This window comes from Canis lupus, chromosome 36, assembly GCF_003254725.2.
Source record: "Canis lupus dingo isolate Sandy chromosome 36, ASM325472v2, whole genome shotgun sequence".
Classification (NCBI taxonomy): Eukaryota; Metazoa; Chordata; class Mammalia; order Carnivora; family Canidae; genus Canis; species Canis lupus.
The window spans coordinates 14,511,725-14,528,050 of record NC_064278.1 but is presented as its reverse complement, the minus strand read 5'-3'; the positions used below and the strand labels follow the sequence as shown (position 1 = coordinate 14,528,050).

The window sequence follows — 16,326 nt, the reverse complement described above, 5'->3', positions numbered from 1 at the left end:
GTTTCTACAAAATGGTTCATTTCATAAATGTTTATAACCAACTTATCAGAGTGACAAACAAAAATTAAAGACATTACTAGTCTTCTTCCAATGTAAGCAGTTTGATTGATTACCTTTAATTGGGCTGGTCTTTCTACTGGAAGTAAGCACATTAAAAACAAAAGGGCTATCCAAAGTTTCAAAATTAATCACAAAACAACTGCGTGTAAAGAACTGAGTGCAGAGCACTCAGAACAGTGGAAACAGAACTGCTGTAATTTTCCAATATAAGAAATCCATAGCTAAAATGTGTGGCTAAGGTATTTTGGTATGGAGGGGGAAACCATGTAAAAATTATCAAACAGCACTTAAAGAGAAAAAAATACTGGTATTAGGTTGGGAAAGATGTTTGAGAAGGAAACCTAGAAAGCAATGAAAATGGAAAAAGCAAATTGATACTAAAAGTATTTTAATACACAAGTAATTTACACAGTTCATATGAAGCACTCACATTTTACATATTCTCCTGGCTAAATAAAGCATTTAAAAACACTCCAAAATTCGAGAATTTAGTATTACCTGTTAACACATACAAACCACTGAATGGTCAGAACATTTTTATCTAACCATATATTACTTTCAGTGACTAACTTTCAAGTTGGTGCATTTTCCCTAAATATATCTAATTTAAATAAAAATGAAACCAAACAAGAAACCAAAACTAGACAATCTTTTACAAGTCAATTAACATCGATATGGCTTTACAATGTTAAGTGTTATATTAAAACTGGCAAGCACAGGATATAATACAGTGTTCCCAATGCTGAGAAATTTGGAGGAATTAAAAAGCAAATGGTAGCATTCCAGTAGACAATAATGCAAATTCCAAATCTAACCTTAAGTTTGCTGAGGCAAAAGACACATTGTAATCTGAAGCATTATGATTAAACATTTACATTAGAATTTTATCTCCAAACCTTCTGGAAATCATCACTGCTGACTAAATTCTTAAAGCAGCTCAGTATTGTTAAAACTCTTTGCTCAGTTTTTCCTAATACAAATTCTATATCCCCATGGGTAAAATAAAAGTATATTTTAGTTGATTTATCTTCATTATTTAGCTTTTAACAAAAATAAAGGTTGAATAACTAATACAACAGTAATTTTAAAAATACAAAACAAACTGTTATAGTTTATTTAATGTTTAACTATAAAAGTTGATAGTTTCAGAGTTTAAATTCTGTAAAATGCAGTTTGCAGAAAACAGTTTTACAGTTACTAGACTAATGATAAAAGAAGCAGCATTTTGAAACTAATTATATAATTGTGACAACAACTTTATTCCTAAATTTCATTAAAAAAATATACATCACAGTGACTTTTGAGCTAGGAAAAGAAGTGCATTAACTTCATTTGAATTTATCCCTTCCACAAGAGAGCAGCCACAACTTTTAACATCCCCACATACAAATATCCAATTCATTTATCAATCCTTCAAAGTACTAGAAACACACAAAAAACAAAATACACAGCATGGGCTTTTGGTAACACAGGACTTTGCTTTAAAAAAAAAAAAAAAGGCAGAAACACAACTTAACCCCACAACTCCTCCTATACCTGAAGACAAAACCCCTCAACAATCCCTTCTCCAACCTTGCTGATGGACTTTTATTTATGTGATTTTTCTTTTAATATTTACTTCTTGTATCATACCACAGGCCAGAGTTTGCATGTCTGAAGCCTTTAAAGGTAGCTGGGAAACCCACTATGGGTAGGTGTCAGTCAATGCTGCACTTCCTAGAGTTTAATTTTTAACTATTGCAACAAAACTTTTCACAATAAACAGGTTATAAATCTATAATCCTTGGAGTTTATTCATCTGTAAATGTATGAATACTAAACTGAATAATTACAATAAGCATAACCAGAAGACAGGAAATTACCCATTTTATGTACTTTTATAACAATCAACTATATATCATGTATATTTAAAGTACCTTCTGGTGAAGGTAAAGGGAACAAGTTACTATGGGAATTTACTATAAAAGATTCAAATTGTGATGAAAAAAAATTGCTACCTGGAGTAAAGCACAGTGAGATACTAAAAAAACCCATACTAACTTGTTCCATATACTAACGTGAAAACAAATTAGAATTGTCCTTTAACATCACTACTCAAAATACCGAAACCCAATGTGTTCCTTTCTACATTATTAAGAAATGTTCACTTTTCAGTTTAATACCTTCTACCGGGTACAAGAATCAAAGGCCATTCAGCAAAGCCAATATGAATCAGTATCATACTTGTACAAAGATTTATCAGACACATTCTTTGAAACTTCTGTGAGGGCTTTAAGGTACTCTATTAGAAACTACAATGCTCTATGAACTCATTAACTGTGATTTAAAAATATTTTAAAGCAATCCAGCAGATTCTCTACTGAACATTAATCTCTCTGTAGTGTCAATTTCTGTGGCAGATGGTTTACCCCCCAAAAAGAATGAAATAATCATGAAAAAAATTCTCAGAACTTGCCAAACAATAGAATAAACCTATTAAATATCTTTAGAGGATATCAAGTCAAAGATAGTTTGAGGTAAACCATAAGCTCAGACAGAACTATAAAATCAATTTGACAGGAAAGAAAGAGCCGTCTTTCTGGAAAGAGGATATTCAAAATAAAAGCTAAAGGTGACACAACTATTAAAAATGTAGTAAAACTAAAAAAAAAATGTAATAAAAGGACTGTTTGAGCTATGTGCTATTCTGATGCAAAGGCAGATGACAGAGTTAATGCTGTTTAATTATTTTCTAAATGTTTTTTGTATTCTGAAAATAAAATCTACCTGATTGTCATCTTTCAATTTCTTCACTATATCTGTTCTACTGTAAAAACTAAGTTTTTAAATGTCTATAAATGCTTAGAATGGAGTTGCTCTTTTGAAAACCACAACAGAATACTACTTATAGAAATTACTTTTCCCCTATGGTTACTTGTCTATAATTCTTAGTAAAGCTTTGCAATCAGACTAACATGTAATAAGTATTTTTACTTAGCATGGGTTTTTGCTGTTGTTATTAGAAATCCTTTCTTAAATAGCACCTTTCTTAAAGCTCAAATAGTTTATAACGAGATTTTTAAAATGCAATTTACTGAATTTAAGACAATAACTAATTTAAGATATGTAACAGAATATACAGCTTGGGAACTCAAGGTTCAATCATCCCTAAGGTAGGTTTGTGGTCAGTCTCTAAGAAATCAATCATCCCAGATTATCATAAACATCTATCACTTTTATCATCAGGAAAAAAAATTTAGAAAAGACTTCATTGTGGATATTTGCTTCAAGATATTCCAAACAATCTTATAATCATTACCTATTATTCATTATGGAAACAACTACCACAATGCCAAATGTGTCATTAGTGTATTAATCAATAATGGGAAATATGTTAAGCACTGCTTTGCTCAGTACAAACAGCACTGAGTCTAATTACTGGATTTACCAAGAAGCTACCCTGGTAAAAGAGTTGACACTACATTGACAAATATTAAAGTACAAAACACTCTAAAGGCTACTATTAATTTCTGAAATTTCTTCTCAAATGAGGAAGGTTTTCTGTTTGCTGGATGTTCAATATTTTATTTTTTATTTAGAAGAGAAATTACAGGAAAAAAGGCCACACATCACAAAAATAGCAATATACAACACACAAAATTCTAAATGGACTTTGGGTATCTTTTATTGTTTAACTCCGTAAGCTATCAAATTTTGCAACTTTCTACTCTATGTGGCAATGTTACACATGCCAAGCTAAAACAATGTTAACAGTAATGGTATAAAGCCATCTGAATAGAAAGAAACCAGAGTCATAAACATGCTATACCCTATTGTGATACATATATAGAAAAGATGCATTTTCTTGCCATTTGAAACTCACTACTATGAGTTAGAGAAGCCAGCTTAAGTTAAAAAAAAAACAAAACATAAACAAAAACAAAACAAGTACCATGCAGAATTAACACTCAACTCTATATAGATCAGTGGCCAAAAAAGAAATCTCGGAAGTTAGTATGTCAATACTAACAATTTTTAGAATATCACATAAAGGCCTGCACAAGTGGTATGTTTTAGTGAGAAAAATATCTTCATTTTAGAGAAAGGTAATGAGAATAATAATAACGCAATGTTCCCCAAAGCAAAAATTTCATCTTTTGAGACCAAAAGCAACATAGAATTGAGAATTACAATCTGAATTTCCAAGGTATAGTTCCTGTCAGATGCTGTATAACAGCAAATCAAACTTAATCCTATATCAGCTGAAAAAAGTTCTCAATTATTTTTGTAGACAGTTAAGTGAAACAAAACTAGTCAGGAAAAATATTAGTATGAATCAAGCTATTAGTGGAATTATAAAGAACATAGGAAGTGCAATATAAGTAACTTTTAAAGCACAAATTACTATAAAATAAAAAGTGATGACCTAAGATCTCAAGTTATTAGGATCCTGCTTTTCTGTTTAATTAAAAGCTGCAGCTGCTGCAAGCCTCTATTTAAATGCAACCATAAAATCTATACAAGATTTCTTCTATCTAGTGGCTTCTAAAGATACTTTAATCATGAGAAACACAAGCTTCTGTAACAATGTATTCCAACAATCAGTTATGCTTGTTTTGAACTGGCTGATCACACAAACTGGGATGTAGAATAGCATACTTGCTACTGGCTGATTGTTGCAACACAAAAATGCATACATGAAATAGTTAAACACAGCACACAGTATTACACCAAAGTGTTTTTCTCATTTCAAGTTTATTAAAACTTTAGCAGTACAAATTATCCAGGTTGCAGATTATCAAAAGATCAACTCAATGAAGTCCACATAAAAAAAAAAAAAAGACAAACATAAAACCCAAAAACAATGAAAAGAGGAAAACAACATAAAGGAGATTCATCAGCAAGTCTCTAAAACTTAAAATTTGAGACAGAATGGAAATAAGTTTACACAACTCACTCATCCACTTTTGTCTTCATCTGTTCCAGGGCTTGATTCATGATCAAATTTTTTATTTTTATCATGTATGTGGTCATTTTCTTGACCCTTTGATTTTTGGTTTTCTTTTTCCACTGAGGATCTGGTCTTCTCGTCATCCTTATTTTTCAATGTGGAGAACTTTAATTCATTGTCCTGACTACTTTGTTTTATTTTTGAGAATGGACTTTGATCTCTCTCAGCCTTTTTTTCCCTGTTATTTGAGCTATTATGATCACGATTTTTAGAGTACATTCTCTTCTCACCCTCAGAATTTTCTTTTCTGTGTGAACTCTTACTTTCTTGGTTTCTGTATTTTTCCTTGTTTCTACTTTGACTTTCTTCCCTCTCTGAGCTCCGTGAATCTCTCCTTCTCCTTCTCCTATCTTTACTTCTCGATCTTCCTGGTGTTGCTCTTCTCTCTCGGCTTCGAGACCTTCCTCTTCTCCTGTATTCCTGTTCTCTGTATCTATGGTAATCCTTGCTTCTGCTGCGATCTCGGTCATGGCTTCTAGATCGCACTCTTCTGCTCCTGTCCCTACTTCTGCTCCGTTCCCTTGTTCTACTGTTGTAACTGTGCTTGCCTTTAGTTGTATCACGCTCTCTACTCCTAGACTGTGCACGTCTATCTTTTTCCTTACTTTTATTATGATCATGCTCATTACTCTTTGATTCTAACTGTTTAGACTTCTCTTTACTTCTACTCCTTTCCTGATCTTTTCCTTTAGAATCAGACTTTTCTTTTTCTTTAATAATCTCATGATCTCTTTCTTTACTCCTTGACCTCATCCTCTTTTCTTCATGTCTATTATGCTTTGTATCTCTTTCTTTACTCTTTGATTTCTCTTTGCTTTTACTCCTACTTTTAGATTTGGCCCTTTTCTTCACTTTGTTTTTATTATACTTCTCATCTTTTTCTGAATTTCTTCTGATGTCTCTCTCTTTGCTGTTAGATTTGTGATCTTTAACTTTCTTTTCCTTTTCATTTTTTCTGTTTGGACTCTCAGACACATGCCTGTGATCAATTACTTTTTTCTCTTTTATTCTAACTGGGCTTCTTTGATTTTCTTTTATTTCGTTTAACTCACTCCTAAAAAATAAAGAGAAAAAAGTTTTTTTGGAAATTTTATTAGGAAAACAATGGTATCCATTATTAGCCAAAATGGCACTCTATATCCTTTAAAATATTCAGAAACAATTTAAATAGCTATAAATAAACTTTATGTACAAAAGTAAAAAAAAACAAAAAAAAAAAACCCAAAAAACCAAACTTGTCACACTACATTTGAAATAATATAGTTAATTCTTACTTATCCCCTTTGATCCATCTTTCACCACTTGATACCCTCATTCTTTGTGCTCTCTGCATCTCTTGCCTCCAATGTGGAGGAGTCTCACTACGTCTGAAACGATCCCTTGATCTGGATCTAGAAGGAGTTCGGTAACGCTTAAAAAAATAAAAAGGGGAAAAATTTAATGTATAAAAATATAAAAGCATTACAATAGCTATAGCATATACATTTCTAGGTTCAAATAAAATGTCTGATATTTCTATACCCTTTAAAATAAGGAAATTTCCTAATTTTCAAGAATGAAACCTGTGGAGCAAAAATACTTTAAACATTCACTTTACTATAAATTCCAAATAAAAAGCATTAACCACATAAATTCTAGCCACCCTTGTCCTCTCCACAGAGCTGTCCTATTTTAGTTATGCTACTGGAGCATAACAGTTACAAGAACCCTTACAACTTGCCAAGTTCCAATTTGGAAATAAGTATTCTTGATATTTCAAAGCAAATATCCCATATTGTGAGAATAATTGAGTAAAGGCATAGATGTTCATTTATTCAAGCAATATTTACTCAGCTCTTGGAATGGCCAACAACTTTATTATGTATTGAGGAAACATTAGTGAGCCAAGACATATCTCCATTTTGCCCCTCTGGAATTGAATTCTACAAGGCTAAGAGAACCCATAGGCAGATATATATTCATAAATATTAACAAGCCTAATTCAGCTACAATTAGAATCAGTATAAAAGAAGTACAAAGTGCTCAGAAAATATATAACAAAGAGATCTGGCCTAGTACAGGGAAAGTTAAATGATAATTAAAATCTAAAAACTAACAAACATGCATGAGGAATTACATAGGCTAGGGTAAGGAAAAGGTAAAAGTGTGAGGATGGATGGTTAAGGAAGAACATGTGAAACATAAGAAATAATCATATTTGAAGGTCCTGTGATGGGAAAAAACACTGCATTTTTTTTTAGAAAAGATCATAAGATAGATCAGTATGGCTAAAGACAAAAACTGCCAGGAAAAGTAATACTAAATAATACTGATGAGGCAAGCAAGGACTAGTTTATGAGGTCTCATTGGATAAATCCAAAATTGTTAACATGGCCTAAGATTGATGGCAAAGGAGTGACATTTTCATTTTTAAATGAACATTTTGGATGCTGTTTAGAGAACGAATTCTATCAGTGATTCTCAAAATGTAGTCGGGGATCCCAAGATTTTATATCATATCATGCCATTTGCCTTTTTCTCTTTCACTCTCATTGTACAGTGGAGTTTTTCAGAGACTACGTGATGTTTCCAATATCTTTCCTTTCATAGCTAATGGAATGTATGCTTATACATTTTTGTATTTTAAACAGTTCTTGGTTATAATTTCTAAAACTGTAAAATATCGATAGATATAACCCAAATCACAAAAGTTCTTTTGGGTTCTCAATAATTTTTTAAGAGTGTAAAGAGATTCTGGAACACCTGGGTGGTTCAGTCAGTTAAGTGTCCAACTCCTGATTTCAGCTCAGGTGTTGATCTCAAGGTTGTAAGTTCAAGCTCTGCATTAAAAAAAAAAAAAAGTGTAGGGATCCCTGGGTGGCGCAGCGGTTTAGCGCCTGCCTTTGGCCCAGGGCACGATCCTGGAGACCCGGGATCGAATCCCACATCAGGCTCCCGGTGCATGGAGCCTGCTTCTCCCTCTGCCTGTGTCTCTGCCTCTCTCTCTCTCTGTGACTATCATAAAAAAATAAAAATTAAAAAAAAAAAAAAAGTGTAAAAGGGTAAAAAAGATTCTAAGACAAAAATGTTTGAGAACTGCCATGAGAACAGTTAGAAGGACATTTCTACTTCAGAAAATATACAAAGGGAAACTGAATTAAGATGGTGGGAGTGGAGTCTGAGAGAAACAGATGGATTTCAAAGTATTTAGAACAGGTTGAAATGAAAACATGATTTGGTGATAAGTAAGATATACAAGGTAGTAAAGGAGAGAAATAAAATGATTTTTGGGCTATAAGTAACTGCACAGATGGTGGTGTCTAAAACTGAAAGTAGGAACCTAAAGGAGGATCACCTGGTCTGAAGAAGAAGTGTTTATACTCAACATTATCTAGACTGAGTTTGAGGGGTTTGTTAAATAATTAGCTGACTGTCAAATAAGTCTTGGTACCAGAATAGCAAATGAACATTTGGTAATTATCAACATATAGGTAGCCACTGAAACTGTGAGTGATAAGACTGCCCAAGGATCAAAAGGATAAGAGTTGGAACCCTGAGGTACTACTATATTAAGGGCCAGTTATAGTAGCATTGGACATTTAAAATAGACTGGCCAAGAGACAGAAAGAAGATAGGATGGAAGCAAGTGGAAAGAGTATTACAAGGAGGGAGATTAAGTAAGACAAAGGCTGGAAGGACCTATTGGATTTTGTGACATGTAGCCAACTGTGTATCAAGTGCTATTTTCAGCAGAATGGTAGAAGACAAATTGAAATGGTTTAGAAATAAGTAGTGAAAAAATAATATACCAAGTATAGCCACATTCCTAAGAAATCTTGAAAACACAAGAAAGATATTCAAATTCTGATCCAATAAAGAGGATGAAATATAAGCACGGGGTTAATTTTTATTAATTTTTAAAAAGATTAGAGATACAGTGATCAGGAAGTAACAAGGAGGCACAAGAAAGATACTCATCTCATTTTTACCATGTAGATGTAAAATCTATTACATCCCATGTATTTTCAGTCTGGAAGTACCAACAGAAAGAAGTTACTATAAAAAGAGAACATATAATTCAATACCCCTATCTAAATTTTAGTTACTTATGTATAAAAGAATATATAAGAAACAATCAAATTATTTACGATAAATGCAATATTATTAAGATTTCTGGGAAAAAGAATCACCTACCCTTGGTCCTCTTCCTTTAATTTTCCTGCCAGACCTAGTAACTAAAAGTCGCCTCTGATATGAAGCAGGCTGGGAGTTAGGTGGATTACTAGAAGGAAGCAAAGGGAAAATTAAAATATACACAATTCAGTATTACTCAGCCAACAAAAAAAATGCAATCTTACCATTTGCAATAATGTGAGTAGAACTAGAGGGAATAATGCTGTAAGTCAGAGAAAGAGTTATCATGATTTCACTTATATGTGGAAGTTAAGACAAAGGATCATAGGGGAAGGGAGGAAAGAATAAAATCAGATGAAATCAGAAAGGGAGACAAACTATAAGACTCTTAATGGGAAATAAATGGAGGGTTGCTAAAGGGATGGGGTAACTTGGTAATGGGCACTGAGGAGGGCGGTGCTTGATGTAATGAGCGTTGGGTGTTGCATGCAACTGATAAATCACTATACCTCTGAAACTAATAAGATACTAATTAGATTTAAATTAAAATATCAAAACATAATATAAAATGAATCTGGAGAATATAGCTTTACTGATCTAAACTAATAAATTTAAAATCTTATACACAATCAGTGGTTTTCAATGTTATCAATTCCTAGTAGGTAGTATTTGGAAAAGTATGGGAGCATTTTTCGACTGCCAAGGACTAGAGAGTGCTACTGGTACTTATTGCCACAAGTTAAGAATGCTAAAATCTTATAATGCACGAGGATGAAGAACTATTCTGCCCCAAAATGCCAGCTGTGTGCTGAGAAACACTGTTAAAAATAACCTTTCTAAAGGTGAAATTAACTTGACAGTGTTAAGGAAAATCATCATAGAAGAGCTGACAGTGTTAAGGAAAATCACCATAGCTCACCACAGGCTGTATGACACTAAGAATAATTTTAAAAGTATCTTATTTGAGGTGGCCTGTGTGGCTTAGTCAGTTGAGCATCCAACTCTTGATTTCAGCACAGGTCGTGATCTCAGGGGCCTGGGACTGAGCCCATATTGAGATCTGCAAGGAATCTACTTGAGATTCTTTCCCTCTGCCCCTCTTCCCACTGGTGCACACACACTCTCTAAAACAAATAAATAAAATATTTAAAAAACAAAACAACCCCCTACCGTCTTATTCCAAAGTAGTTTATAATCCTATAAGCAACTGTTCACTGTTAAAAGAACTATAGAAGGGCAGCCCTGATGGCCCAGTGGTTTAGTGCTGCCTGCAGCCTGGGGTGTGATCCTGGAGACCCGGGATCGAGTCCCACGTTGGGCTCCCTGCATGGAGCCTGCTTCTCCCTCTGCCTGTGTCTCTGACTCTCTCTCTCTGTTTCTCATGAATGAATGAATAAAATCTTAAGGGAAAAAAAAAAAAAAAAAAAACTACAGAAAAGGGTAGGTACTGAGAAATAAGCAGACACAAGCTGATGTGAATTAGCAAAATGTTTATATCCTGGTTTACACCAAAAAAGGAAAAGGTTTTCAAAAAATAATGAGTTAATATTTAATTAGTACCAACAATATTCATGTAAGTTATGTTCGAAAAGTTCATTTTTAAGTAGTTCAAACATTCTCTCTGCAATAATCTATTTCCTTAAAAATATCCTTTCTTAAAAAAAAAAAATATATCCTTTCCTAATACTTAAGGAAAAATTAACTCAATCCAATCCATCAAAATTACCCCGTTTGAATAAGTTTTGGGTTTTTGTTTTTTGTTTTAAGATATTATTTATTCATAAGAGACACACAGAGAGAGGCAGAGACACAGGCAGAGGGAGAGGCAGGCTCCTTGTGGGGAACCTGATGCAAGACTCGATCCTGAACTCCAGGATCATGCCCTGAGCCAAAGGCAGATTAGATGTTCAACCACTGAGCCATCCAGGTGTCCCTCAAATCAGTTTTTTTAAGCTAAGATTTATTTTTATATTTTTACTATATTGTGTAAGTATAGGGGAAAACTCAAAATTTTATTACTTTTATGCTATAACAACACATTTCTAATAATAAAATGATTTCAACCTTTTTTCTACTGTTGGATATAATTATTAAAATGATTTATAAAGAACAGGCCTACTAATACTAATAATGTGAATTTATGTACAAAATTTTCAAAGAACTTGAATATGGTATCAATTTTCATTACCACAATACTATAAATCAGGCATGAAAAACAGCATTTTTGCCTATTAGACAAATTGGAAAATAAAGGTTCTTACTTACTTATAAGTTTAATATATACAAATTACACAGTAAGATACTTAGCTTGTTTTAAATGGAATTGGTCTGAAATTGCCAAAATGCCAACAAAGGCATTTTGTGGTGCTTATTTTTCAAAAAAGTAACTTTTACTCAAAATCTGTTTGAATTCAGTTCTTCTTTTAAGCTACGTGGTTAACAAAAAGGAGCTTTGCTAACATTAGCTTATAAAAAAAGATTTCAATCTTAAGACAAAGTCATCAGTTAAATCTTGTTTAAAGTAAGTGAAGACTTAAAAGAATGTAGAACACTCTACAAGACAGACACATTAACATACCACTCTCTCTCTCTCTCTCTTTCTCTGTTTTTCCTCTCTTTTTCATCAGCTTTAGGAGGACTTTTTCTCATTAGGAATCTATTTTCAGGTATAGGAGGGATCTCTTCTGGACGGACAGTAGACTGGGGTTGTGCTTCAAGATTTTCAGTCTCACTTTCACTAGATGCACTTAACAGAAAACACACAAAACAAATTCCATTTCATTATTACGTATCTATCCCAAATTTCCATTTGTTGGTATTTCTTTCCTTTATAAGATATTACAATATATATGCCATCCTGCCTACTCCCCCACAAAGATGCAATAACATAGGGAAAATCCTCCTTCATTCCTCTGACAAACCAGCTAACCAACCCAAAACCAAAATCAATGATTTCTGTTATTACATTCTCAGAATTTTCTAATAAAATGAGTTTAAAATATGGAACTCCATAAGCCATGCACTGATAAAATACTTAAAATGTAGGCAAATAAATTAGTTGCTTTAAAGGCAATAGGCATATAATGACAAGTTTTAGTATAAAAAGATTCAGACAAAACAGAAAAATATACTGTCATTATTTGCTTTTACCCTTGTGCTTGCATAGCAACAAAGGAAATAAAGGACAAAAAAAAAGCAAGAAAGACTGCTATAAAACATAAGGAAAATAAATAACCGTTTTCCTGTAATTCTCGTTAATGCTAAATATTTATCTCCTATGAAACACAAACCTATAAAACCAAAAGCATCATTTCACTGAGTTCAGACAAACTAAAATGAATAGTTTTGTTGAAAATGGAAATGAAAAAAAAAGGAAATGAAATGTACCTAATATAGACTATAGAATAAAAATGGTCTTATACTTCATGCTAGAAAGTATTTCTCACTTTTTTAATATTGCTATACAATTGATCCAAAATCTCAATAGATTTACTTATAAACTGAAGACAATTCAAATATAAAGCTAGTACTATAAAAGTTAAATTAAGACCTTTTCTTGCTTTTCTTTCGCTTCTTCTTTTCTTTCTTGTGTTTTCGGGAATTTTTCCTATGTTTCTTTTTTCTTTTTTTTGATTTCTCTTCAGAAGCACTTTCTGAATCAGAAGAATCAGAAGAGGACTGAGAATCACTTGAGCTATCTGAGTCACTGGATGAAGAGGAGGAGGAGGAGGATGACTTATGTCTTTTCTTTTCTTCTTTCTTAGCTTTAATAAAAAATAAAAAAAGGTTTTGGTCAGCATTTTTTAGATAAACTTTTAAGTGGAAATTTAAATTTGCTGCAGATTCTAAGTCCAATATTTAACACTTAGCTCATCCACCTATTTGAACTGAGGGGTACAGGAAAGGAGTCAAGACTTAGGATTAGAATCTAGATCTCTGGCTTCATGGATCAAAGTTGTATCTACTTTGCCAAATAATTTTGGAAAAGTAACAGGTAAGTCTAAGTTGATTTTAGAAAACACTTAAATGACATTATCTAAAAAGCACAGAATTTTAGGACTCCCAGATTCAAATCTTCTTGTGGTTTTCAACTTTTTCTTATTATCAAGAATAGAAGCAGAACTGTAGGAGAGAAATAACACACAAAAAATTATTTACATGAATGTGGAAAATAAGAAACATGACTCCACTGGCATTGGCTTATTTTCATACCTGAGCATTCTTCTAATGATTAAGAAATTTCACTTCATTGAAGAGCACTGTTACCACAGAGGTAGTCATTTGCCAATGGTTAATAACTTTGCTACAAACAAGTTACTTCAAATTAAAATTTTATGTTAGGTTAATTAGGTAATAATTTTTAAAGGGATCCCAAAACTCAAATGCTTTAAGGACTAGGCAACTAATATAAATAAATGAAGTATGATACAGGAATTAGGCAACGAGAAGACAAACTGAATAGAGCTTGACTCATCAAAAGGTATTCTAATTCAAACTATGGTGGACTTTAAGTGAAATCAGAGCAGAAATAGGACAACATTGACATATGGATAACTGTAATAGACTGGAACACATCAAATATATTAGAATCCATCAGTTCATAATGTTATTGGTAAGTAAAATTTAAAGAATTTACCTGCTTTTCCTTATACAAACTGTACCACAGGCTAACCAAACAGTGGATGAAAGGAAGATGCTCTTTATCAAAAGTATTCCAGGAATAAATGAAGCAGAAATTATACAGTCAGGATATCATCATTTTGCAACTCATAATGAGGCACTGACACCAAGAGCTGCTACACAGCACAAAAACTACCTTTGGTATGTGACTCTTGCTCCCATCAAGAAATCAATCCCAACAGCATCTGATCAACATTCTAGATCTAACTACAAGTCATATGAATAGAAGTTAAAAAGAACACATTACATAACAAAGATGCAATCAGGGTAATTCAATGTGTGCAATAGTGGGAAACAGTACAGGATAAATGACCTAGCTTGTTCAACAAATGAGTCTCAAGAATACAAAAGACATGGCAGTGGAAATCTCTTTAAAACAAAATTAAAAAAATCTTACAACCCCAATGTCTGAACCTTGGATTCAAATTAAAACATTAAAAAAGTAACATTAAACAGAAATCTGAACACTGACAGGAATATTCAGGAATACAAGTGTGTGTGTACATATGATTACAATATTGGTTTTTTTAATAGAACCATTTTCAAGGGACCCAAAATGAAATATTTATCAATTAAATGTTATGCCTAGAATTTGCTTCAAAATAACAAGAAGGGAGAACTGGCCAGGGTATAGGTAAAATGAGACTGGCCATGACTTAATTATTGAAGCAGGAATGAACATTTGTTTGCTTATACTATTTAAACCACTTCTGTATATGTTATTATTTTCTATGATTTAAAAAAAAAAAAAATCAGAGGACAAAGAAAATACAACTTTGAACTGACTGTTGGTTGTTTACAGACCTTAACTGAAAGGGTTAACAGTTGGTTTTATAACCTTTCCTTTAGCCTCAGGAGCACCTGAGGATATGGCACTTGGCCAAATCATTCTTGAAACTCTTAACTCCGAAGTTATAAATAAGAGTGTGCTAATTATAAGATAAATGACAATGTGGCTGAAGTTACTATGTATTTTACCCGGGACTTGCAGTTCACTGCCAAGATTGTTTTTCTAGTACCGATGATCTCATCTAGAGAATGGGAATAAGGTATAAAACATGAAGGGGCAGAGGTGGGGAGGGGGGTGGGTGAAGAGACTCGAGGTAAGGGCTTCATCACACAGTCATGTTCCTCAAGATCGTGAACATAACAAGTGTGAGATGCCTGGGACATATGTAAACTCCACCTGAATATCATGAGATCTCTCTATGTTGCTGCTGTACAAACTGTACTGTTTCCGTCCTGTATCCCTTCTTAAAGGAAAATAACCTCAGTATTGAGTGAAGTCTATTTTGTCTCATGAGTCCAGCTGTTAATGTGAACCCAAGACCACTATTGTTGGTTGAGGCACAGAATGGGTATGTAAACATAAACTGAAACATCTACTTATATATACTACAAACCTGAGAGATGGGTGGGTGGGTAGGAGATAATCAAACTTAAATTAAAAGAGTAAATTAATAATGAATAACTCTAAATATGAGATCACATAACAGGCAAGCAAAATAAAAATATTTTACATAAACACAGTAATGCTTTACTTGATTACCATGATTTACCAGATTAACAAAGCTTTATTTACCAGTTTCAACTTGTACTTTTTTGCACGGAGATTCTTTTCCATGAGAAATACATTGCAATTGGTTTCTTTAACAAATAAGCCTAATTTACTCCCCATCAAATTTACATCAAAGGTGTCAAATGTATTAAATATATTTCAAATGACCTTTTAGTCACACATCACTTTTCAAGAAAACATTTGGGTGAAACAAAATATCACAACAATATGAAATGCCAGAGAGAGATTTATAACTACTTCTTATGGTAATATATATAATCTAAATATTAGATGACATCCAACTATAAAAGGAAAATAAACTGTGTTTTAGGAAAAATGCCTTGGAAGGGAGCTTAGAAAGTTCTAAGGTTAAAAAAGTTTCCTCTTCTGATGTTTGTCAATATTATTTTAAAAGTAACATTTAAGTTTACATGCATGTCCTTTTCCTATGATCTGCTCGGGAGAAAAAAAGAGAGAAAATGAGAAAGAAATGGCAGTTAAAGTACAGAAGAGTATAAGGCAAAAGCAGAGACATAATGAAATCAGTATTCGTTCTAATAGAATGATGTATCCTGAGCCTCAAAATCTGTGTTAAACTAAATTTAAAAATAGGATTTAGGCATATTATGAATCCAACTGAAATTTTATCCTTCTCAGATAAACAAATACAAATGACCAAACCCCTGTACAGTTAAAAATCCACAGGTAATTTCTGACTCCAGAGAAACTTAACTGCTACTGTTGACCAGAAACCTTACCAAAAATAAAAGTCAAGCAACACATATTTTGTAGGTTATATAGATTATATACTGCATTTTTCTTTAGAGAGAGGTGGAGAAGAGACAGAGAGAAGGGAGTTGGAAGGGCAGAAGGAGAAAAATTCAAGCAGGCTCCATGCCCAGCATGAAGCCCAATGTGGGGCTGG

At 32.9% G+C, this 16,326-nt stretch overlaps 1 protein-coding gene across 11 annotated transcripts in view; it reads right to left on the bottom strand.

Annotated features, from left to right (window-relative positions):
- Nucleotides 1-431: 431 nt before the first annotated feature.
- PPIG (peptidylprolyl isomerase G) overlaps nt 432-16,326 on the bottom strand; it is a 51,527-nt gene continuing 35,632 nt past the window's right edge. For all 11 annotated transcript variants that reach the window (XM_025460095.3, XM_025460093.3, XM_049106248.1 and 8 more), the window contains 5 exons: nt 12,714-12,927; nt 11,742-11,909; nt 9,224-9,311; nt 6,325-6,461; nt 432-6,104 (listed from right to left, as the gene is read on the bottom strand). In XM_025460095.3, coding sequence (XP_025315880.1) covers nt 4,997-6,104; nt 6,325-6,461; nt 9,224-9,311; nt 11,742-11,909; nt 12,714-12,927 — 1,715 coding nt within the window. In that variant the 3' untranslated portion in view covers nt 432-4,996. The remainder of the gene's footprint in view (nt 6,105-6,324; nt 6,462-9,223; nt 9,312-11,741; nt 11,910-12,713; nt 12,928-16,326) is intronic.